Source organism: Rhipicephalus microplus, chromosome 9, assembly GCF_043290135.1.
Source record: "Rhipicephalus microplus isolate Deutch F79 chromosome 9, USDA_Rmic, whole genome shotgun sequence".
In the NCBI taxonomy this organism is placed as follows: domain Eukaryota; kingdom Metazoa; phylum Arthropoda; class Arachnida; order Ixodida; family Ixodidae; genus Rhipicephalus; species Rhipicephalus microplus.
This window is the reverse complement of record NC_134708.1, coordinates 28,020,540-28,044,007: the sequence shown is the minus strand read 5'-3', so window position 1 is coordinate 28,044,007 and position 23,468 is coordinate 28,020,540. Positions and strand designations below refer to the sequence as shown.

The 23,468-nt window shown below is 48.6% G+C and overlaps 2 protein-coding genes across 3 annotated transcripts in view; one reads left to right on the top strand and one right to left on the bottom strand.

Annotated features, from left to right (window-relative positions):
- The window catches only part of LOC119185752 (uncharacterized), a 96,346-nt gene that overhangs the window by 26,947 nt on the left and 45,931 nt on the right, over positions 1-23,468 (top strand). The window lies entirely within an intron of this gene.
- Positions 1,800-23,157, bottom strand: LOC119164950 (uncharacterized). Its single transcript, XM_075874367.1, has 4 exons — positions 21,990-23,157; positions 3,585-3,697; positions 2,865-3,431; positions 1,800-1,915 (listed from the first exon to the last, which is right to left on the bottom strand). The coding sequence occupies exons 1-4, from the start codon at positions 23,141-23,143 to the stop codon at positions 1,800-1,802; spliced, it is 1,950 nt and encodes a 649-aa protein (XP_075730482.1). The 5' UTR covers positions 23,144-23,157.

Sequence of the window (23,468 nt, the reverse complement as noted above, 5' to 3'; positions counted from 1 at the left end):
GCTTATAGCATTCACGCATAAGGCTATGAGCCCATATGTTATTAAAATTAACGGACACACGATCAACTACGTGAAGACCCACCGATTCCTCGGAGTCATAGTTGATCGCGACCTCTCCTGGAGCCCTCACATCGCCCACATGAAAACTAAACTCACCATGATCACCCACGTACTGAGGTTCCTTGCTGGAAAAACGTGGGGTGCATCGGTACAAGCAATGCTCCAACTCTACACTGTTCTGTTCCTGGGTTATATGAGATACAGCTTACCTGTGCTTTGCGGGATCCGAAGAACAAACTTGTGCGTCCTCCAGTCGATCCAAGCCCAAGCCCTGAGGATATGCCTTGGTCTCCCGAGAAGCGCGTCTACAGCAGCGACAGTCATCATCGCGCGTGATTATCCAGTCAACGCATACATCCGCGTAGACGCTTTGAGAATGCACATAAGACATCTCGCTCGGCTTCCATCTCATCACCTAGCCTCACTTCGAACTTCCAGGCCCCACTCAGCGTTCAGCGCAACTGTAGCTCAGCATTGCGCAGTGCTTCCATTGCACTTCACGCATGCAGCACAGCCGCCGATACCATTATGGTGCCTACACCCACTCAAAGCCTTTCTCACAATTCCTGGCATCCAAAATAAGAAAAAATCGTCGCATCTAGCCCTGAAACAGGCACATTACTTTTCCTGCAAGAGAAGCACAACGGACGCCTTCACATTTACACGGATGGCTCGGTGTCTTCAGTAAGCTCTGCAGGGGCAGTGGTTATTCCCGCGAGGAATATCACAATTAAATTCAAGACATCGCATTTGACGTCGTCGACAGCTGCAGAACTTGCAGCCATTCGTGCAGCTCTGGAGTTTATAGTGAAAGAACCTTCGGGAATTTGGTCGATCTTCTCGGACTCGAAGGCATCTCTTCAATGTCTTATATCACCCTTTCGCCATGGACCTAATGAACAGTTAGTAGCTGAAATAAGGCTCCTTCATCACCAAGCAACCGAAAAACAGCACAGCATCGTGTATCAGTGGATGCCAGGCCATTGCGGTATATATGGCAATGACCGCGCAGATGAGGCCGCTAGATCTGCACACGATGGTACCCAATACACAGCCATCCCGTTCTCAAGAACCGACGCAGCTACAAGACTTCGTTCGCTTGCACGTGACCTCACACTGGCACAGTGGAACTCGACAGACTTCACAAACGCGCGCCTGCATAACTTGGATCCCGATCTGCAGCTTCGTCTTCCCCCAAGGATATCTCGAGCTGAGGAGACTCTTCTATGCCGCCTGTGGCTTGGAGTGGCCTTCACGAACGCATACTCTTATCTCATCGGGATGGCCAGCTCTCCTACATGCACTTACTGCAGTTGCGAAGAAACCATCGCGCACCTTCTGTGTGAGTGCACCCATTTCAACGTGCAAAGACAAGAGCTCACTGCAGCTCTGGATAGACTAGACAATCGGCCTTTGTCGGAACAAAGGATTCTGGGTCATTGGCCAAGCCCATCCTCAGCCCAGAAGGCTTTGAAAGCTTTGCTGCGCTTTTTGCGGACAACTGGCCTCAGAGACAGACTTTAGTGTCTTATACTCTTTGATGTTGCCTTTCCTCTGTCGCATTTTTTTTTGTAATTTCTCCCTCTCTTCGCAACATTTCTTTTTAACATCTATCATTCCCCTCACCCCTTTCCCCAGCACAGGGTAGCCAGCCGGTCTAAGAACTGGCTAACCTCCCTGTCTTTCCGCTTAAACTTTCTTCCTCCTCCTCCTTTTCACAATAATGCTACTGATGCCGGCTACGCAGTAAAGTATTTTGGTTTGTCCGAAGCTGTCTTCGTCGACGCTGTGTCACCGCCACTGTCGCCGTCACCGTTGTATTTGTTGTAGTTGTAGCAGTAGTGATAGGCGCCGGCTGGGGCATGTGACCACAAGGGACGTAAGAAATAAATAAATTGAAATGATGGTTATGGTTATGGTTGTGCTCAAAATCATATAGGGCATGCTAAATGATGACGAAGATGATGATAACGCACGGGACCAATCACACTTTTTTTTTTCTCTTGTGTCCATGTTTCGGAGGATTGCTGTTGTTTATGGCCACTAAACATCATTTATATCCACTGCTTACCGCACCCCCGTTTCGCTATGGCATAAATAAGCATGTACAGATACTTGCAATGCTAAATTTGGTACGTGCTGGGAGCATCCATGTGGACGGTGTGAACAGCCAGGTGATGCCGGTAACAAACGGGCGCTTATAGAAGCATGCAAGAATTCTACCAGTGACACTGGTAACAAGTTATGGCAACCTGCCTTAGCACGAGCTTTATTTAGCCCCATTTGCCTACAACTGCCCCGTTAGGCTGAACTGGTTGAGATTAACCAGAACTTGGTCAACATTACCCGATACGATTTATTACGGTGACCTTACCATAGCAAGCTTCAGAAAACCTTATGAAATTTGAATAAGCTTTGTTCTCATTTTCCCTCCCTAGTGCGGCAGGAGGTATAGCACTGTCTCTATCACATTTGTCTATAGCGGTCTAGCACGTGGCTGTGGGCCCGGTGCCGCCCCCAGCTTATACTTCGCGTCAGCGGCATCTTCAAGTCGTGTTAAACATACAGCCCAAGGACCTAGCATGCAACGTGAGTTTGCTTTGAATACGGCATCAGTCTCTGTATGTTTTCGGAAAAGAAAATCTGCAGTTGAAGTACACGACTGGTCACTCTAAAAAAGTGCGATTCAGACCGTACAGACTCCTCCACCTCAGTATTCTCTTTCGTTGGACTCGTCTTCGCAGTCGAAGCGTCCGTCGCAGCGGAATGCGATGTGAACGCAGATTTTGCGGGCGTTCTTGCACGCTTGTCCTCAGCACACTTGTCAAGCGCGCAGATGGTGTGGCGCTCGTCGGACCCGTCCTCCCAGTCCGGACGACCGTGACACAGCGACGCCTTCGGTACGCATTGACCGCTCTTGCAGGTGGACTCATCATCGAAAGAACACGCAGAACCTTTGCAGCCTCTCTCATCCGATCCTCCGACGTAGTCATCGTAATTATCGCACACGACGTCGAGCTGGACGCAGGGACGCTGGGGTGAATCACACTGGTACTCATTGCCGGCGCACATCTTCTTGGTGTGAAAGACCTTGACGCCTTCGTCGGACCCGTCGTCGTCGTCGACGTCACCGTCGCAAAGCACCCACAGCGGAACCCGCTGGCCATTGTCGCAGAAGATGTCCGTTAAGTTCCATGCCCTGGCAGGGCAGTCCTTTTCGTCCGACCCATCAGCGCAGTCCACGTAACAATCGCAACGGGGCTCCCCAGGCACACATCCACCACCAGAGAAACCACAGTCAAATCCATTGACTGCACATGACATGGTAGCGCAGACGGTGGATGCATCCTCGTCGGAGCCATCTGGACAGTCTGGGTAACCGTTGCAAAGCAATGTTCTGCTGATGCACTGACCGCGCTCGCACAGGAACTTATTTCAAGAGCAGGGTCCGCAAGGACAATCTCTCCTGTCGGACCCGTCACTGCAATCCTCGTCTCCGTCGCACCTCAATAACTCCAAGATACCGTGGCCATAGTCCCACAGGAACGACCTGTCATCGGAGCATAGGAGGTATTCCTTGTCACAGTATTCCTTGTCCGAACCATCAACATAGTCCTGTACCCCGTCGCACACCCAGCTGGAGGGTAGACAAGCGCCGGTGTGGTTCCTGCACCGAAGCTGGTCGGCGTGACACGCCTCGACTACGCTGGACGTTTCGTTCGACCGGTCATCGCAGTCGTATACTGGGCGTCGCATCACTTCGAGCTGGAGACGCACTGGCCGCCACTCGCGCACTGGAATTCGATTACCGAGCAGTTTCACCTTGCCACGCAGTTCGCCTCGTCCGGTTTGTCGGAGCAGTCTGCTTTGCCGTCACATAGGAGCGCTGCCGGGGCACACGTGTTGCTTCCGGCGCACAGTTTTACACGTACATTGCGTACATGAGGCTTCGTGCACAAGTCATCTGCCAAGCAAGCACTGGCCGCATCTTCAGCGATGACATGATCGACCGTGGTCCCGAGAAGGACCGTGCAGACGAGAAGAGACACTTAGTAAGTTGGTTTCCCAGGCACCATGACGATGTCCATGTGTTCTATATAATCTTCTAGTACTACTTTGATGTTGAATAAAATGTTTCAAAGTAAATTCGTAAAGGAAAGGTCAAATTGACAGCCTTCTATCCTCCGAGAGCCATGGATACACAGAGGGCTTTAGAATACCTTAAATACCTCTAGAGAACGCTTAGATTATCGAAAGCTAGCGCCTTCACACTTTGAATTGTGAAGACCGCTTAGCACCAGCCGTTGGAGAAATATGAGTTGTACGGCTCGTCTTGTTAGCTCCACCTAGAGGCGTGAAGGTCGCACACAGCATGCGTCACCACGTGATTGATTTATTGATTTGTGGGGTTTAACATCCCAAAACCACCATATGATTATGAGAGACGCCATAGTGGAGGGCTCCGAAAATTTCAATCACCTGGGGTTCTTCAACGTGCACCCAAATCTGAGCACACGGGCCTACAACATTTTGGCCTCCGTCGGAAATGCAGCCGCCACAGCCGGGATTTGATCCTGCGACGTGCGGGTCAGCAGCCAAATAGCTTAGCCACTAGACCACCGTGGCGGGGTGCGCCCACCACGTGAGAGGTAAGGCGATACATGTGTGGTTGGTCCACCTTGGATTTGTCGGACCAACGCACGATAACAACAAACGAATAAACAACTCTATCCGCCAATGTTCGCAACGAGAACTGCGCAATCGTGGAATTTTCGCTTCAGCCAAGTGAAGTCACGGGCCTCTCCTGAACGCGTACATGTACCATGTTTTGACTGTAGCGCGTGTTTAAAGCTGACTCGGGTCACAGAAAACTTTGTCTCGCTCTCCTCATCCGGCTCGGCATATATGGTCAACAACTATCAGGTTCGAAAGAGCAACGAACGAGCGAGCTTGTACGAAAAAAAAAAAATCATTGCCGAAAGGTACACACAGCTAACCAGCGAAGCTGAAATGTGCCAACCGGTGTTTATGTCTGGGCTGATCCCGGTAGTTCGCGAGTGACTTTCACTATCACTAAGGCGAAGGGTATAGATGACACATCAAATGCTAAAAGTGATTGTCACTGTGAACACGAGGAACGCAAAAAATCACTACATAGTGATATCACACGATGACGTAACCTTGATGTGACACGTTTTGAAAATTTGATGACGTAATAACAAGGCACCGTCACTGGATTAAAAAAATAAAAAAAAACATGCCAGGCCTGCGCTGACCGCACAGCGAGAGCTAGAAAAGCGGCTTTTCAGAGCCCTTTTTTAAAACCATCTTTAGACCTGCTACAACCACACTTGCAGCGTATTCACTACGCTATAAATCATCATAATTTTTGTGTAGTATAGGGACCTATTCATTATGCAATCTACAGTAACTTGTTGGAGAAGAGTGGTACCCGCGAGAAATTAGCAAAAAAAAAGCGCAATTTTTTTCATGCTGTGGCTGACGACGACGAAGCATTGCCTGAAGCTTTTTTTCTCCTGAATGCGAAAATTTTCCATTTGATATTAACTTGCCGGGACGCCTGTATTTCTCCCTAATCAATATATTCTAGTTTCCCAGTGGGTGTACAGGAGACGCGATAGTTAGATACGGCTGCTAACTCAGGATGTTAAGTAAAAAATCTAGTTGAGGATTTGAATTGTCACCATACATGCTGGAGGTTCAGAACAAATCAATGTGGACAATGGTTGTGGGACGGGCATTTAGACAATTTATTGTGCCCGAATGCTTGAACTCCCCCATTTATTCGAAGTCCATCACCCTCCGCCTTAAATTTAAGTTTTGTAAGCTCGGCTATTGTTAGCTCATCATGGACAGCCCCGAATTGCGCCACCAAGAGTGATCACTTTCCTATAATGTTTGAGATCGCTTGCCCTACTATGCCATCATGTTCCCATGCCCGAATTTTTATAAGCTATACAAAATTTAAAAATGGCCTCAAATCACCTGTAGATTCTCCTCTTAAAGACAGCGATGAGACTGAAGCTATGAAATTAGGCGCTATAATTTAAAGAACATACAAAAAAAGCTGAATTTGCGGTTGAATGAGCCCAGGGGTACCCCATGGTGGAATTCCCAGTGCTAACGTGATCACATACGACGACACACAGCGTGGAAGAAGTTAATTTATAGTCAGTCCACTGGAAACTGGTTAGATTATAGATTCATTGCCACTAGTTTAAACCACGGTGGCCTCAGCTAAGGAGTATTATGACATTTAAAATTTCCATTTTCTTTCGAAACTGCTATATAAGAAATATTCATTTAGTTATACGAGATCTTGCAAAATCCTGCCATCTGCTGTAAATACTGATTATGAAAGCCTGCCCAAGGTAAGTTTGCAAGGTAGCTTAAGGTACAGGAGTGGCTCTGTGCTATAATACTGGGCTGGCACGCAGAGTACCCGGGTTCGGATCCCACTGTACGTCTGTTGTTTACAAACTTGGTTTTTTCTTCGTGCGATAGTGGTTACGGATACCGGCGGTGGTGGCGGCGGACCACTACGGAGCACGTGACCCCTTTTGTGACCCCTTAACAGCTTCAGATGTAATAAAATGAAGCGCGAAAATCTCCCAGTACTTCCGATCTTCGAGGAAGTGCATCAGAAGCGACGTTGGGTGGAGAAAGTTTTGATACGCGGTTTGCGTGTGGGAATCTATACAATCGACTGAGAAGAAAAGATTCCCGTCGCCTTCGTGTCGTCTTAGCGCAATACATGGGGAACCGTGGCGCACTAATCGTTACCTACGTCTAGAAATTTTCGTTGACGTTTGTTTCTCGCTTTCTGTTTTTCGTATTTAGTGGAGACCAGTGGTCAGCAGTGGGTTTGCTTAATTTTTGTAGCCCATACCTGTGCAGGATGATGACCATTTTTCAGGTACACGTGGCAGCTGGTTTTCCCTTTCGCCTAGCCATATAAAGCATGGCTATCTAGCATGTTTAGCTCCCACTCAGAAGCTGCGTGCGTTGCAAGCAACACATCGAAAGAGCAGCAATAATGTATACATTACCCTCGAAGCCGGTCAACAGCTTTCCCGTGCTCTCGTCTTGCGTTGGGTGAGGGAAGCTGTTGATGGCGGGAATATAGAATAACGCTTTCGGTGTACACGATGTCGTAACATTTGTGCGGTAAAGGTACCGAAAGAAAGAGAAAGGGAAGACAGGGAGGTTAACCCCAAGATGACTTCAGTTTGCTACGCTGTGCTTGGAAAGGGGAAAAAGGGGTGCAAAAGAACGAAAGAGCAGAAGAGTTTGTGACAGTAGGAAAAAAGTGTAGTGACTAGAGCACTATCCAAGCACTAAGAAACATCGTTCTTAGCCAAACGTCATAGTTTGTCTCCTTGTCTGGTTGCTTGCAGGAACCGCAGCAACGCCCTCAGTGCGGCTCGTGATGCCGACCGGGTACGCCAGGGCCCCAGGATTTTGTTCTCTGTCAGGGGGGAAGTGGTTGTTTTTGTGGGAAAGAAGAGAAAAGTGCACCCCGCAACTGTCTCTCGCCGGGGAGGACACCTCAGCAGTAGTGCACAGGGGAAGGGGTGTATAGAAATTGGAGAGAAGAGAACAGGACAGTATAAAAAAAGTTTAATGCGATGACACAGCCCGCAGCCGGCGAGAAAGTCAAGCGGTGCAGGAAGAGCACGTTTCATGTCGTCGCGTAGGCAGTCGGGGAAGAGAAGATTGTCAGACCGTTGTCCATGAAAGCCCGTGAGAGCCTAAGGGGGTGGTTGTCCAGCAGGCCTTGGACTCACTCGCCGGATTCCGTGACTCTGGCCGACTGGGTAAATTCCCCCTACGCCATCTCCTGCCGCCGACAAGAGCTCTCGCTGAGTGGTGCCCCGTCCTCGGACTCCTGTGACCGTGTACGTTCATCTTTCCTATCTCCTCTTTACTTCCGTCTTTTGCTGTCGTTCCCTGTCCCTGCGCCTCGCTCTCTCCTTCCTCTTTCTCTCTATCTCTTTAGCTTTTAATCCTATCCTTTTAATCCCTCCTTTACTACCACCCCTCGTGAGCTACTGTTGAGGTGTCCTCCCCCTGTGAGAAGTTATGGGGTTCAATTTTCTCTTCTTTTCATTTAAAATCACTCACTCACACACACAGCAGGCCCAGTGCTGTTGAGAGGGTTGCTCTTTCCCAGTTAAAGCGCGTGCAGCCACAGAGGAGGTGCGTGACTGTTTCACTGAGCCCACATACTTCACATTATGAGCTCTCAGTCATTGCAATAAAAAATGAACAGGCGTTTAAGAATACCATGCCAAGCCAAAAATAGATGCGAAGGTGTACGAAGCCTCACGCACGCAATGTATGTGTAAAACCGACTTAAAAAGCGCTGGGGAGGTTTCGCGTCAGGAACGGTTGCCTTTCCCTGCGTAAACTACAGAAGTAATTGCACCATCGAGTTGCATTTTTTTCTTTAGGGTGGCGGTGCAGGATCAGTACATGGATGGAGAAGGTGGCTTCTGCCTTGAAGTCGCCTCAGGTAAATGCACACGGGACCTCGGAAGTTCACAAAGTTTGCCAATCTAAATTTAATCCTACCCCTGTCGGCATGTAGTCCACCAAGTGTTACGAAGCCCTACTGTAATAATACAATATAGCATGGCATACATGGAGAGGTCATCTACCCGGGAGAGCGCGCTCAATGCGGAGACGCAGAGCAGAGCGCAACCTAAGCACTCTCGGGTAATGATGAATCCGTACTTGTCCAGTTTTGTACTTTGGTATATGGATAACTTGTTTTCAGTTCGATTCGTGGTGAGCAGGAGCAGTCTTCAGAAGCTACAAGCACATGCTACAGATGCATGTTACAGGCCCATCACCATAACGCCTGTTAGCAGCGCTGCAGCCAGAAAGAATCTGTGATCCAACATCCATCACATCGGGGATCTCGGAGGTCGTGCAACCATTCATTCGCTCGAGGCTAGAAGGGATAAAAGTTCGTTGCCAGTCACGTTCTCCTCGCCGTACCGCACGTGTTTCTCGCATTTCTATTTTCAGGCGTTCGTAAGATTTACTTCGTCTTTTTTGTTCTTGTTTTGGCTGACGATGCCAGAACGCCTCGCACGCAGCGCCCGAGCCCTTTTCCGGTTTCTCCATTGCCGACCGCGACTCTCGCTTGTTATGCTGCTTATTTATTGCGCAACGGGGAAACGTTATTCAGCGAATCTCTTCTGCGGGCGCATGCACGTGCAGGGAATACGAAAGTGGCTTTAACGGTACGCCCTCACTGATTATCCCCTGCCTGGTTCGCCGAGTTCCAGGCAGGTGCACGGAGCGCCCTTGTTAATCCGATGGAGTGTATCCGGAGTGCAGCCGAAACCTCACCCTCGGCTGCCACGCGTGGGTCACGATGTGCTTGAGAACGAAAGCAAAAGAACATCGGAACTCAGCTCAATCCCTGGACAGTACTAAACTTGCAGGGTCCTCTATGCATTCGCTCTTATGAAAAACACTCTGGGCGTAGTGTAATAAATATTAAATTGAATAACTCACGAGGTCGTTTGTACATTCCTCTAAGATAACTTGAATGCTTAAAACATCTTTTTTTTTTCTCTCAGTCGACGTATTGATCCTACCCCACCCCCCTAAGAAAGCTTTCTGCAGCTAACGTGTTTTTGCACTGCCTTTGAGATCGGACTCACTGAAAAATTTTTATACACCTCACCTTGTATCACATCACCTCCAGTGCCTAATCTAGGGTGGGCCGACTGCAGTATCATGCGATGACGTCATGATGCCATCACAAATGTTGGTGATTCATGACGTCCTGAGGACGTAATGGCTTTTTGCATAACTCGTGTTGATGCCGACACCATCGGACACCCACTCCGAGTCCAACTTCATAGACGAACGAACGACAAAAGTCAGTGGTCTTTGCTAACTTTTGCCTCACAATACGCCTCTTCCATTTCTTTGAGCTGCCTTCTGGCGTCTCCGTAGACCCGAGAGGACTTCATTGCTAGATGGAAGGCCTCCGAGACTGTGAGTCGTTCGGGACCATTCCGGACGTATCCGCTAGGGAAGGGTGCACGCGCTGCGGCATTGTGGAAAAGGCGGATCACGAACGCCTTCGCGGGACATCACAATCAAACTGGCCCCAGTATTGACTGGGACGCAGCTCGTAACGGAGGCACATATATCGGCCCGTCTGCTTTTAGAAGCATTTTACATTCAGTCGCCTAGTCGCACAATAAACAGGCCTAGTGACAGTCTACCTGGGATATACACCAACACTCTGCGCCACCTGACCCATAAATAGTCGCACGCCCATGCTAACATCTCCATTCCGAACACGGGACCCGTATGGGGCCCGAAATATTAATGGCTTGTTTTTATTTTTGCCTTGGTGAGTGTATTGTTAAGTGTAACATGGGATTATTATAATGACTTCATTGTTTAAAGCCAGTCACCCACTAAAAAAGGCACACACATTATACTTCACCCTTTAGACCACGTAGTGGGTGCACAGCAAGTTCAAAAAGATTTCATTAACTAAGTGTTTGAAGTACGCACAAAGAACAAAATGTCGCTATCGCCTTCAACATTTAAAGGCGAAACTTAAGGGTACCCCAATTTTTCACGCTCGTTAGTTTCTCCTTATCACCGTCCTCGCGCTAGTGATGCGTGTTGGAGCGCGCATCACTATAGCGTGCTTCAACACGCATCAGCGGGATTACTCCTTCCCTCCCTTCTCTCCCAGAAAATTTCAAAATTTGCACGCGTACGTAACACATGCACGAACATACATAAAAGGTAGTTCAACCGCCGTTCCTAAAAGACACTTTCTGGCCGTGCCTCTGCCAGGCATACACGTAGGCAGAACAAAACAATATATCTCTTGTCGGGGCGTCACAGGAAGAGGTTATTGTTAGATTCCTGTTTGTTGCTAACAGATCGCCAGAGCTTTCAATCCGGCACTTTATTTGCAAATGGTTAATGTACACCTTAAAGTCAAAACAAGCAGCTCGTTTCTAAATGTCTTGTTGCGAAATCGTAGCTGCAAGTACCATAACACAGCAGGTATACTGTTAATATAGTATACTGCTTGATGTCAGTGGGGGGGTGGGGGGCCTTTAATAACACAGGTGTAACGAACTTGTGAAACATTTTGCTCCTGCTCTTCTTGCGTTCAACCGGCCTGTCCAAACGACTGTAATCGGAACTCCCTGAATGTGTGCGCACGTGAATTTTTTAGGGGCGAAGCTCCTTAGGGCGTGGGCTGTGCGTCCCCTGTAGCCTGTATGTAGCCACCTCTAGTTTAGTTCTTGCAGTGTTCACTAGACGGCGGTACCGTCCCCTGTATGTAGCCACCTCTAGTTTAGTTTTTGCAGTGTTCACTAGATGGCAGTACCGTCTCCTGTATGTAGCCACCTCTCGTTTAGTTCTTGTAGTGTTTACTAGATGGTGGTACTTGTAGCTGATGATGAAAAGATGCAAGATGTTATAAACTAGAAAGCGGTACTTGTAGTTGATGAAAGACGCGAGATCTTATAAAATAGGAATGATGTCACATGTGGCGCGTGTCATTGGTTGAAGGCAATCGTTTGATTTAGTGCGGCGACGTACGCTAGGGGGAGCGTTGTAATAAAATCCGTTCGCTGTTGGCGCGCGCTCGGTGTCGCCGGATGGATAAGGCTGCACAGCGGAGAGAGCGCAAGGCACAGACCATAAAGCCGTCATAATGAAAGGACATCGCAAGCCATCCATCGTCTAAGAACAAATAAAAGTTGATTTGTGTATATACACACACAGCGTTTCTCACGTCTTTACATGATGATCGACTGGGCGAATTACACGGAAGATTCACAGTTTACCGATGAATCCCTCCGGAGCTTCGCCCATTCATCATCATTCACCCCGTGAATATGCCGTAATTTTTTCTAATTTATTTTATATCCATCCATATCTATCCTCTTTCCGACCCTTTTCCCAACACCCGTACAGGATAGCAGGCCAGTTATTCTAGGTTACATTCTCTGTCTCTTCCTTTTATTTCTCTCTCTCTCTCTTGCGCACGGGGCTCTAGAAACAATGAGAATGTGTTGTTTCCCAAAAGCCGGTCTTAGTTTCTTGAAATATAGACCTCCTGATGAGGTAATCAATTTCGCTCCTTTCTTCAATTTAATATCGCCCGTGGAAGAGCCCCGAGCCGTGCTTGAGCACCCACCTCGTCGCGGAACACAATGCATTAAGTAGCTCCGTAATCTCCGCATATCCAGGTGCGTACGAAAGCAGGATGTTGCCAGCCACGTCATTAAAAAAAAAAAGCTGCGTTTTAATCTGCACTCAAGGTATACCCCCACCTTACGCCCATTAACAAAGCTGTCAGTGAAGCTGGTTTCAAAGTTGCTTCTAGACTTGATGAAATGCAAATTAAGGTATCTTTTTGTGCATTAAGAGCCCTTAGTATGCTAATCGCTTTTGTTACGGCACTTGATATCTTTGTTGTTTGCCCGGTGCCGCCCATGTTACTGCGAGCGAGGGGTGCGTAGTTGCTTACACGGTTCGTCAGCTATCTATATAAGGCTCATTCGCTCCCTCTTTCTCGCGCATGCGCAGGGGATATTAAAGAATGCCCTTGAACGGGTTTGTTTACGTAATAACGTAATTTAAAACTGGCGTTTTATACGTCTTTTATTTATTCGCTGTACATGTTTTGCGCGACTAACCGGCCTCATTATGTTACCATAACAACTTGCGCAGAACCTGACCCTGTACTTCATTTTTTAAATAAAATAATAATAATAATAATAATAATAATAATAATAATAATAATAATAATAATAATAATAATAATAATAATAATAATAATAATAATAATAATAATAATAATAACTTTAATTCCAGCAATACAACGTGAATATAGGGGTTGAGAATGAAAGCGGCTATCCTCTTGACCAAGTTTTAATCCCTCATATACATAAGGCAGAGGTGGTGGTGGTAGCAAAACACAGCAGCTGGCAAAAATGCTGAACACTAACAAAATTATGAATTATACAGCTTTCAAACCCATTACGGACAGCTGCGTTGTAAAAAACACAACACACACACAATGCCAAAAACATATACACGAGCACAAAGCAGAAGTCTTGATATATAAACCACAAGTACACTAAATACAAGATTTATGCGCAGTGATTGTTGTATTTTCATTATTTTGTTTCTGTTTGCTTTGAGCTTTAGAAACAAATGGCGCTATTTATACGGTTGTCAATAGGTTGTTCTAGATCGATTAGGGTCTCTTTGTGTTTGTATCGTAGCCTCCGTGATTAGCAATGGGCCACATGAGGCCTCTTCGAAAGACTGCCCTTTTATTTGAAAGGAGCAAGCAATACTGAAGAAAAGGGCTACAATGACATCTTATATCGAGAAGCAGCTGCATCCCTTGCGCGACGATGGTCCCGTCGCTGGCACTGCACCAAAGCCACCGAAGCCCTCGTCGCCTCGCTAGCACGTCCAAAGCCACCTCCACCTCCCCCACTCTGGCCAAGCACTGTCGGTTCCAGGAACAAAGTCACTTCTGCTAGCAGTGGAGCCGATACTTCATACTTATTACTCAGCCGAAACGCAGCCATGTTAAAGAAAAATGATGCCTCTACCAGCAATGCAGGTGACGCTTGGCCCGAACTCCCAAAGATTCATGCACCTGATGAGAGGCATCAGACTTCGACAGTGAGGCACACTTCATCGGTAGCGCATATCTTGACGGACGAGAAAAGACAACTTATCGACATGGTCAGCACCCTGGTCAGTGCTATGGGCGTGCTGCTGAGCAAGATGCAGACACCGAGAGCTCGAGGCGTCTTGCAAATGCTTGGCACCATCACTCCAGTTCTCGCAAGCCTTCAGAAGTCTGCTGCTTGAGAACGCAAGCGGCACCATCGTGGCTTCACCATCGGCAAGATTTTGGGTGCATAGGACCACCACGCATACAAGTTAATGCAACGAGTGTGCTAATTTGATTAAGAAACGGATGTGACTCATTGTCTATGATGTTAAGCAAATAACTGCCATTTTGTCGACAGCATGAGTGACATTTCTCTCCTTCTCTCTCTCTTTTATTCCCCGTACCCTCTCCCCACCCACCGGGTTCAGCCATGCTTAACCTCCCTGCCTTTCTTTCATCCTTATTCTCTCTCTCTCTCTTTCCGGCAACGCGCAGCCGAGCCATTCGCGGAGGCCAACGTTCGTATCTCGGTGCTTCACTTGCAGCTCGCTGCGATGCCTCGAGCACAGAATCGTGCTCGGCTCGTGTACTTTGAGCAAACAAGCGTAAACTGTGCGAAAAAAAAAAAGACAACACGCAAGAACATACAAACGCACACAACATACAAGCACGAGGAGCAGTGCGCTTCGTGTGTCTGTAAATGTCTGTGATCTGACGGTCCGCGTTCTTCTCGCCAGTTTAAACTTGTTCGCTGAATTTACGAACCAAATGGCCCAACAACATGCCTTGGCTCACATATTTTACCGACGGAACTGTCTCCTTAGCTTCAGCAGTGCTGGATCTCAGTCTGTTGTGTTGGTGTAACTTTTACGGTGCTCGGCCGCTGAACCAAAGGTCGCGGGTTCGACCTCGGCCGTGGCGGTGACATTTCGATTGAAGCGACATACGCTGGAAGGTGGTGTACAGTTTAAGTGCACGAAAAAAAAAACATATGGTAAGAATACTCTCCCCTATTGCACCCTTTACAATTATATCGCGGTTCTGGGACGTTAAACGCTAAATATGCTTATTTAGCGCTGCTGCCGACGTACGAAACAGAGGGTGTGTTCAAATACACACCGTAGGCAGTTCAGTGGACCGCGGCTACCTTAAGTCTCATTCCAAGGCTCACGTAGCCGGCAAAATAGACACCTTCGAGGTTACGGCATCGGAAACAAAAAACGATGCAGGCTACTTTGCTGTCCAAGCAAGATTGCGGCTCAGTGAAATCCTGGTATAGCTGGGATCTCACTGGCATGGTCGTGTGCGCATAAGCAGACGCTTTTCCAAGCGCTCGAAAGAAGTCCAAGAAATAACAGTTGCGTTTCTTTTAGGGGCGAAGCTCCTTAAGCCGTGGATCGTGCGTCCCCGATGTATGTAGCAGTAGTAGTAGTAATCATGTAGTAGGTAGTCACCTCTCGTTTATTCCTTGGAATATCAGCTGGATGGCGGTATTTTTATCTGATGAATATACGATGAAAAAATGCGAGATGGACAGACAGGCGGACGCGCAGACGGATGGATGCACGGACATATCGACAGAAAAGCAGACGGGCGAACAGACGGACAGACAGACAAACTCACGGGCGGAAGAACGGATGCACGGATGCACAGACGGACGGACGCATGGACACCCGCACGGACGAACGAACAGACGCACGGACGGGCATACGCATGGACTTACGTACGAACAGACGCACGAACGGATGCACGGACGAACGCATGGATGGAAGCAAGAACGAACGGACGGACGGACGGAAGCACGGACCAACTGACGGACGCTTCGCCCCACTCATTATCATTCACTCCATGAACATGCTGTAATTTTTTTTCCTAACCTTCTATTATCTACGCGAGGTGGCGTCATGTCTGTTTCAGGATATGTTGACAGGATATCGAGTATCCTGTCAACGTCACTTAGACGACTTCTATAGATGCGTTCCATTTCTCAGACAACGTAGGTTTCATGCTGTCTGTTGGCGTATCGACGATGCTGTCCGGAATCGGAACATACAGCTAGAGTGTACTCTGTTCAATAGTTGCCTTGTCGGTTCTGTGACCGAATAACAGCAATAAAAAAACTTCTTCAGCAACAGCGATCCGACCGATCCCATCCAGTTGTAAAAAAGAAAAAAAAGAAAAAGAATCTTTGAAAGGGAGAGAGGCCCCTCGAACGTGTTTCCAGTGTTGACGCAGGCGGGTGTACACACAACTTCCGTCCCACCCGAGCTTCGCATGTAGTTTGACACGCCTGGGTGCACGTAACTATGTCATTGAACGCTCGTTTATTTATTGTTTTATTGAGCGTTCTTCGTCTTGGGCGTAGTCCCCAAGGCCGGAGGTCAGGCGTAGGGGTCACGACGGATGAACGACCCCCGTGGAGTCTTTCTCCCTGACCCCGGGTGAAACGTGCATGATGGATGACTCCATCGGTGACGTTGGGAACACGTCAAGACATGGACGCCCCCCAATCTGTATGCAGCCATGTACGATGTGAGGAACGGGATGTGTCGCTTTCGCGCTGGCTTCTATGTATCGCTAGTTCGATTCCCTGACACATACAGAAATATTTATTTAATCAAGCTTTATTTATATCGAGTATCCTACAGATACGTTAAGGTCTTACACACACAGAGATCCAACTGGAACAAGTGTTAGTACGATATAATACGCATATATTACTAGTATCACAATCCACCAATCATCAGCTGCAAGTTTTAGGCTTAAAGCCTCAGGAACCTCTTGAAACGTTGAAGTTTACCATCTGCATCGTCGAGCCTTGGCAAGATCTGATGATACTTCGCGATCACAGCGTCGGCGTCAACACGAATGACGCAACGAAGAGTAATAAAGGTCGGTCAACAGTTACGGGACACTCAAGTGAAGGACGGGAACTCAGTCGCCGCGCCAAGTTTCACCACCTCAGTGTGACATGACACCATGGAGGAAGGAAAAACTGAGGATAGGCCTATCCTATCCCAATGCATTGCGAGAAGTGTGGCGGAAGTAACGTCAAATTTATGGGGCAAATAAAACAGCAGACGCTCCGCGGCGTGCTCTCAGTGCTGGTTCGCTTCTGCGCGGACTTAACGTAACGCGTAAACTTAACGCATGTTGGATGGTATGCATGCAGTAAAATGTCGCGAGCACACCTTTTCGAGACTTTTAGTGTGTGGCAGGCCCGAGCACGGCGTGCTGAAATACTTCGTGAAGTGTTTTTGCGCACCAGCACAGAAAGCACTGGTACGCGTCGTAATCAAAATCGTTCAGCCCCTGCATCATCGTATTCGAACTCACCCGGCAGTGACCTACGCCTTCTGCTCGCCGTAAGGCCTTTCTTTGTTCTTAGCCAGATTTTCTGATCTACGGCCCGATTAGCAGTTCTTTGCTCGTATATAGCGTCAGTGTGGCAATGCACGATTTTGAGAGCTTGCTTCCGTAGCTATTTCGTGCAACGCCAGCCTAGTACTTGACGTACTTCACGTCGGTAAGAAGGCACCAGTGTATTGTATACGCGATCGTGCGCGTAAAGTATGTAATTCCATTGCGCCCACAACTAACACGCAGCGAGCGTACACCGTACAATGCATACACACGTAGTCCGATAACTGGAAAAGTTTATTGTCCTTCCGTATGAACGACACAACTTCTGAAAACGCGACACGATGCTTACAACAACACTAAAAACGAAAGTTCGCGTGTGTTCTCAGTCGACACAATAAGAACCAGCGGAGCGTACAGCGGAGAGCTCCGCATGCAAATACCATGCATTATTGATCAACAGTAAAGCGAACATGCGTGAAACGTGCCACCAGGTACATCCGGCGGTGCACTCGATTAGCACCGAGTATACACTACAGCTGGACATCGCACAGCTTTCCTAGAAAACAAGCTGTACTCGTGAATTGACTCGCTGCCGGCAGAGAAAGCCAGTCGTGCACCCACTGTCCACAGCCCGAGAATCTCGACCGATATTCTACTTCAGTGCACTGCATATTTGTATGAGCGCTGCGCTTTCTTCGATGCTTATCGTCGCAGGGGGCTCACCACCGCCACCGTCAACGACCTCCTTTTTCCGAGCGGGAGTGGGATCAAGCGTGTGCTCCGGACGCTGATCACATTCTTTGAGGACAGCGACTTTGACTCTGAACATTCCTCCCCTCCTACCTGGTGGCTTCCCTAACTCTCCCCAGTGGCTTACACCTTCTCCACTCTGTGTTATTTTGCGGACTCGCTCGCTGGATTCCGCACCGACCGGTTGTGCCCTCGCGATCTCCGATGACAGAGCAGCTCTGGCCAACTGGGTTGGTCCTACACCACCTCCTGACGCCGGTCACCTACGACGACCACAGCGTAGCTCTGGCCGACTGGATTAGCCCTACGCTATCTCCTGTCGCCGACATCAGCTCTCGCCAGTGGTGCCCCGTCCTCGGACTCCTGTGACCGTGTCCAGCTGTCCTGTCTTCTCCTTACATCCGTCGCTCCCTGTCCGTGCGCCTCGCTCTCTTTTTCCTCTATCTCTATCTTTCTACCTTTTAATCCTAGCCTTTTATTCCATTCTCTACCCCAATCCCTCGTGAGCTACTGTTGAGGCGTCCTCCCCCTGAGAGACAGTTACGGGGCTCACTTTTCTCTTCTTTTCATTCATAAACACTTCCCCCTGTTATTTTGTAATTTTTTTCTCTCTCTCCACTTACTTATGACTACGTGCGCTGCCGAGTGCTTTGCTACGCGCTTTCCATGCAACTGACCCCTCCTTAGGGCCCGTCACAGCTGCTCCTACTCGGCGGGTTTTCCTCTCCCGATCTTCTTGGCGGCCTTTCCGGACAGATTGCGGCTTGCTATTGTTTGGACACGCGCTCTGCAGACAGAGTCGATTCCTCTTTTTCCCCTTTTTTAATACTTCTCCCCCAGTCTTCTCTTACCTATACCCTTCCATTCCACTACCCATTCCCGTGCCGACCTGTCGAGATGTCATCATAACGATCATGGAGGAAGGAATAAATAATATAAGAGAGGCCATGACGTCATATTTGGGAAGCCGCCGCATCGCAAACACCCGCACTATCTCCTAGCGGAAAAGTAGATGAACCCTTCGCGATTTCCGGCGAGCAGCCGCTGCGGCGTCCTTGGAAGCAGCGCCGGCGGAGTGGAAGCTGGTAGGTGTTCTCTGCCAACAGCGAGTCAATTCACGAGTACTGCTTGTTTCACGTGTTTTTTTAGGAAAGCTGTGCGATGCCCAGCTGTAGTGTATATTCGGTGCGAATCGCGTGCACCGCCGGATGTACCTGGTGGCACTTTTCACGTATGTTCGCTTCACTGTTGATCAATAATGCATTGTATCTGCATGTGGAGCTATCAGCTGTACGCTCCGTTGGTTCTTACTCATTGTGCCAACTAAGAATACACGCGTATTTTCGTTTTGGGTGTTGTAGGCATCGTGTCGCATTGGTAAGAAGCTGAGTCGTTCATTTTGCCGTAGTTGTTGTTTTCACCAGTGTGCAGCCGGCAGTGACCATGGTAGAAAGGGGGGGGGGGAGGGCTTAGCCCTCTTTGCACCCCTCCCCCCAGCTGATACGCCTATAGCTGAAACATTCCAGCTGACCGCTTCTAATATTTTCTACACCTTTCTTCAAAAAAGTGTTCCGGAAGCAGTGAGATAGCATGGCAAGGAGCAAAATGCATGCTTTCGGAATTTTGTAGCTCTCACAAAAAGTGGCGGAAAGTTCGAGTTTCAAAGCTGCCACCCAAATCACCACGACCCATATGCAACGTAATACGCAATTACACGCAAAGTGCACTTAGCGCCATCTCTAGTCGAAAAACTAAACTTTTTGGCAATCCCCTTCAATTTGTCCCCATAGGTGACGCGGCGGTTGGCGTTGTTCGAGAAGCGTTTCATTTTCTTCAGGCGCGACTTATGAGCTTGTCTCTGGTGTGGCGACGGAGTGATAGTACAGAAGAGGGGAGGGAGGGGGGGAAGGCTGCAGTCACTCGACATTTTCGCCCGTCCCCCTTTTCCCCCATCAAAGAACAAACATAGTAAAAAACACTTCCATGCAAACCTCTCTCTCCCCCAAAGAAAATCGGTTGTCTAAGTGTACACCCCCCTCCCCCGGTTCCTCAGCGTCAGTTATCATTGCCGTGGCTGCCCCCCCCCCCCCCCACTTTATCGTTTCAATAGTAAATATCCAGGCACCTCTCCTAAATGTCTATAAAAGTCTATAGTTCGCACAATATAGTTAAAATGAAACATGGGTAACTTTTTAGACCGGTGTGTTTCTCTGTCAGACACAACAAAATCTAACAGACAATATACGCTACTTTATTAGCCAACGAATGTGTGGCAGTAATGACGTAAACTAAATATAATACTCGACGAATAATGATCATTACGATGGTGGGACCCGCGACAAAAAATGTTTACACACCAATTAATGTCGCCTATGCTTTCCTCGACATAAATTGTTTGTCAGATTCATTTCGTTGCGTGTGACACGAATACAAGACATCCGATAATATTTCAAGAACCAAAATGAGGTAATATTACTTTGTTCTGGGTGAATTTCAGTGATTGGCTGTTATAAATGTCTACAAGTATACATGATTACTCTGCGGTCGAGCGTATCCCATTTTTGCATATAACAATGAAATCGCATGCTTTAAATGCATGCTCTAGTTCGCTTTTGGTTGTATTTGTTTCGAACGAAAAAAAAGTTTTGAAGTTGGTCATCGTAGATGGCACGTCGAATGAATTGTGGGACATTGCAGAGCCTTCACGAAAACGAAACGCACTGGGGCGGTCTAATGGTTAAGTTCCTCGGTTGCTGACGGCAAGGTCGCAGGATCGAATCCCCGTCGCGCCGGCTGCATTTCGATGGAGACAGATACTTGTGTACTTTGATCTGGGTGCACTTTAAAGGATGTGAGATGGTGAAAATTCCTGATGTGATCACATTAAAAAATGCAAAAAGAATATGTTCAACTTAGAAGCACCAAGCAAAAGTACTTCGAGATACGTTGCTAGGGAAGTCACAATGGAGTGATTCTATTTCTTAGTGTAGTGCTTCTCAGCCATGGATGTTTTGGGGGACCCCTTGTGGGCTGGTGGAACGAATAAACGATGGAGTAATTCTATTTCTTAGTGTAGTGCTTCTCAGCCATAGATGTTTTGGGGGACCCCTTGTGGGCTGGTGGAACGAATGAGGGACCTCTTGCGATAAAAGACAAGGGTGTTGGTACTGGGGGGGGGGGGGATAGCACACTGTACACTGTGAAATAGGTGTCTTTTATTTTTTTCTTGCGAAGAGTGGTCTAACGAACTTACCACGCCATTTTAATGTCAAGAGTTTGTCAATAAGCCATGCGGCTTGCAGTCACATTCGACCCGTTGCTAATTTGTTTGCTCTGTTAATATGCAGGCGTAGAACAAATACGCGCTCGTGAAAATGTCTTAGTAGGATGAGAAGCAACATTTATTTGGCACTTTGTAACACTGAATAGTGTAACATTATCGTGAATAGCAAGAAGTAACATCACCGAAGGCCAGTCGTAGCTGGAACACACCTGATGGAGAGAGAGAATTGGTGTGGGGGAAATGAATGGACGTTTTGGAGAACAAGATAAGTAGAAAACAAAAAGTAGTGCATCCAAAGCGTTTGTTTATATGCTTTTCTTCACTTGTCTAAGAGTTACTGGATAATTCTCTGCCCCTTCTCTTTTTCATCGATATAACGTCCCTGTTGTGCTTGCATGAGAACGCTGAACGTGCGTTGAACAGATCGACGGTGTTCTACAAGATATGTCAGGCAACATATTAGAAGCACAGTTTCACTGGCTACTGGCCTGGCAATTGTCAACGTCACTGCTAATATTGCACGCATGCTCCCGTATATACGAATGTCGGACACATTTCAAGGGTGCAATGTCGGTTCCGAACATTGACGAGGGCCTTTGGCGACCCCGATGTTGCTCGCGATTGAGTCTCTAGTCGTAAATGATGACATTTTCGTGCTCACTCCTGGTCCTTGATCATAGCAGCAGCAATGCCCCCAGAAGAGTACGGTACAGTTCACGCCATTATCACAGTCGGAGTTCAGGAAAGCAGAGCACCTTTCAAAAGAGTCTCAGCGGGTCTTGCCTGCAGACTCCATGACCGGACTTTCACGAACCGTTCTGAGCGTCGCAGCGAGACCAGATTCTGACGCAGTGGCCGGCGTCACACAGGACGTCGTACCTGACGCAGTCCGTGCTTCCGCACTCCTTTTCGTCTGATCCATCAGGGCAGTCATCATGACCGTCGCACCGAGACTTCTCGGGAACGCAGGTGGTAGCCGAAGGCCCACATGCAAATTCCCCGTCCTGGCACAACCTAGCGCGGCAGGCGCTGGAATCTTCGTCAGACCCGTCGCGGCAATCGCGCCGACCGTCGCAGCGTAGGCGATTCGGTACGCATTCGCCGCTTGTGCACGCGAACTTCGACGCCGAGCACGTGTCTCGGCGACAGTTCTCTTCGTCCGACCCGTCACCGCAGTCGTCGTCACCGTCGCACCTCCAGCTCTTCAGCACGCATCGACCGTTCCCGCAGGCGAACTCGGTGCCATCCGAACAGGTCGCGCTCGGGCAGCCTTCTTCGTCGGAGCCGTCGGCACAGTCGCGAACCCGGTCACATCGCCATTCGGAGGGAATGCAAGCGCCGGTGCGGTTCTTGCACGCGAACTGGTCTGGATGGCACGTCTCGCCCTCCCCGCACGTCACCCTCCCTTCGTCCGACATGTCGTCGCAGTCGGGCTCACCGTCGCAACGCCGCCAGCCCGCGATGCACTGGCCGTTTCGGCACCTAAACTCTGTCACTGAACACGTGCGAGTATTCTTCAGGCAGTCCCTTTCGTCGGAGCCGTCGTTGCAGTCTTCGGTTCCGTCGCATAGACGAGCCGCTCGAATGCAGTTGCCGTCGCTCGCGCACTTGAACTCGTTCGTCAAGCAAGGCTCCGATGAGCGAGAAGTTGGAACACTGTACGTCACCACCGTTCCGAGGGCGTTGCCGAAGACCACCAGAGACAGCAGCACAGCAGGAATGGCGGACATCATGATTATAACTCTATGGTTACTGCGGGGGTCAATTAGAAAGTTAAAAGAAAGTTGATGAGCCTCGCTTAATGCCCTAATATTCAGAACGAGCCGAGGCGGTGTCACTATTGTAGACTTGAGATTATCTAAGGAGTTGTGTGACGTCTCGGCACCTCGCGAAGGCTTATGTGGCTTGAGCCCTGGGACCGAAAACGCCGCCTGTCGGTCCGTTTTGTCCCAACATTCTCGCATCACATATATGAAGTGGCGTCACTCTTATAGCGTCATCGGCGACTCGCGATTGGCCCAGATGTAAGAAACGGAGTCGTGTATCATTCGTTCTCGAACAGGAGCAGGACAACAAGGAAGTTGCGGTGAGTTACGAGCCGACTCGTTGCGATTCACAGATATGAGCGAAAGAAGACCGATAAGCTTAGCAAGAAACTCGTGTCTCTAGCGACTGAATTGCGAGCCGCAGAAATCCCCCTGCAACGCTCCAGTGTTGACGCTACACACACTCGAGAGATTATCGCCCTGAATGACGCTGGCGAGCGGGCGAGTAACATTACACACCCAT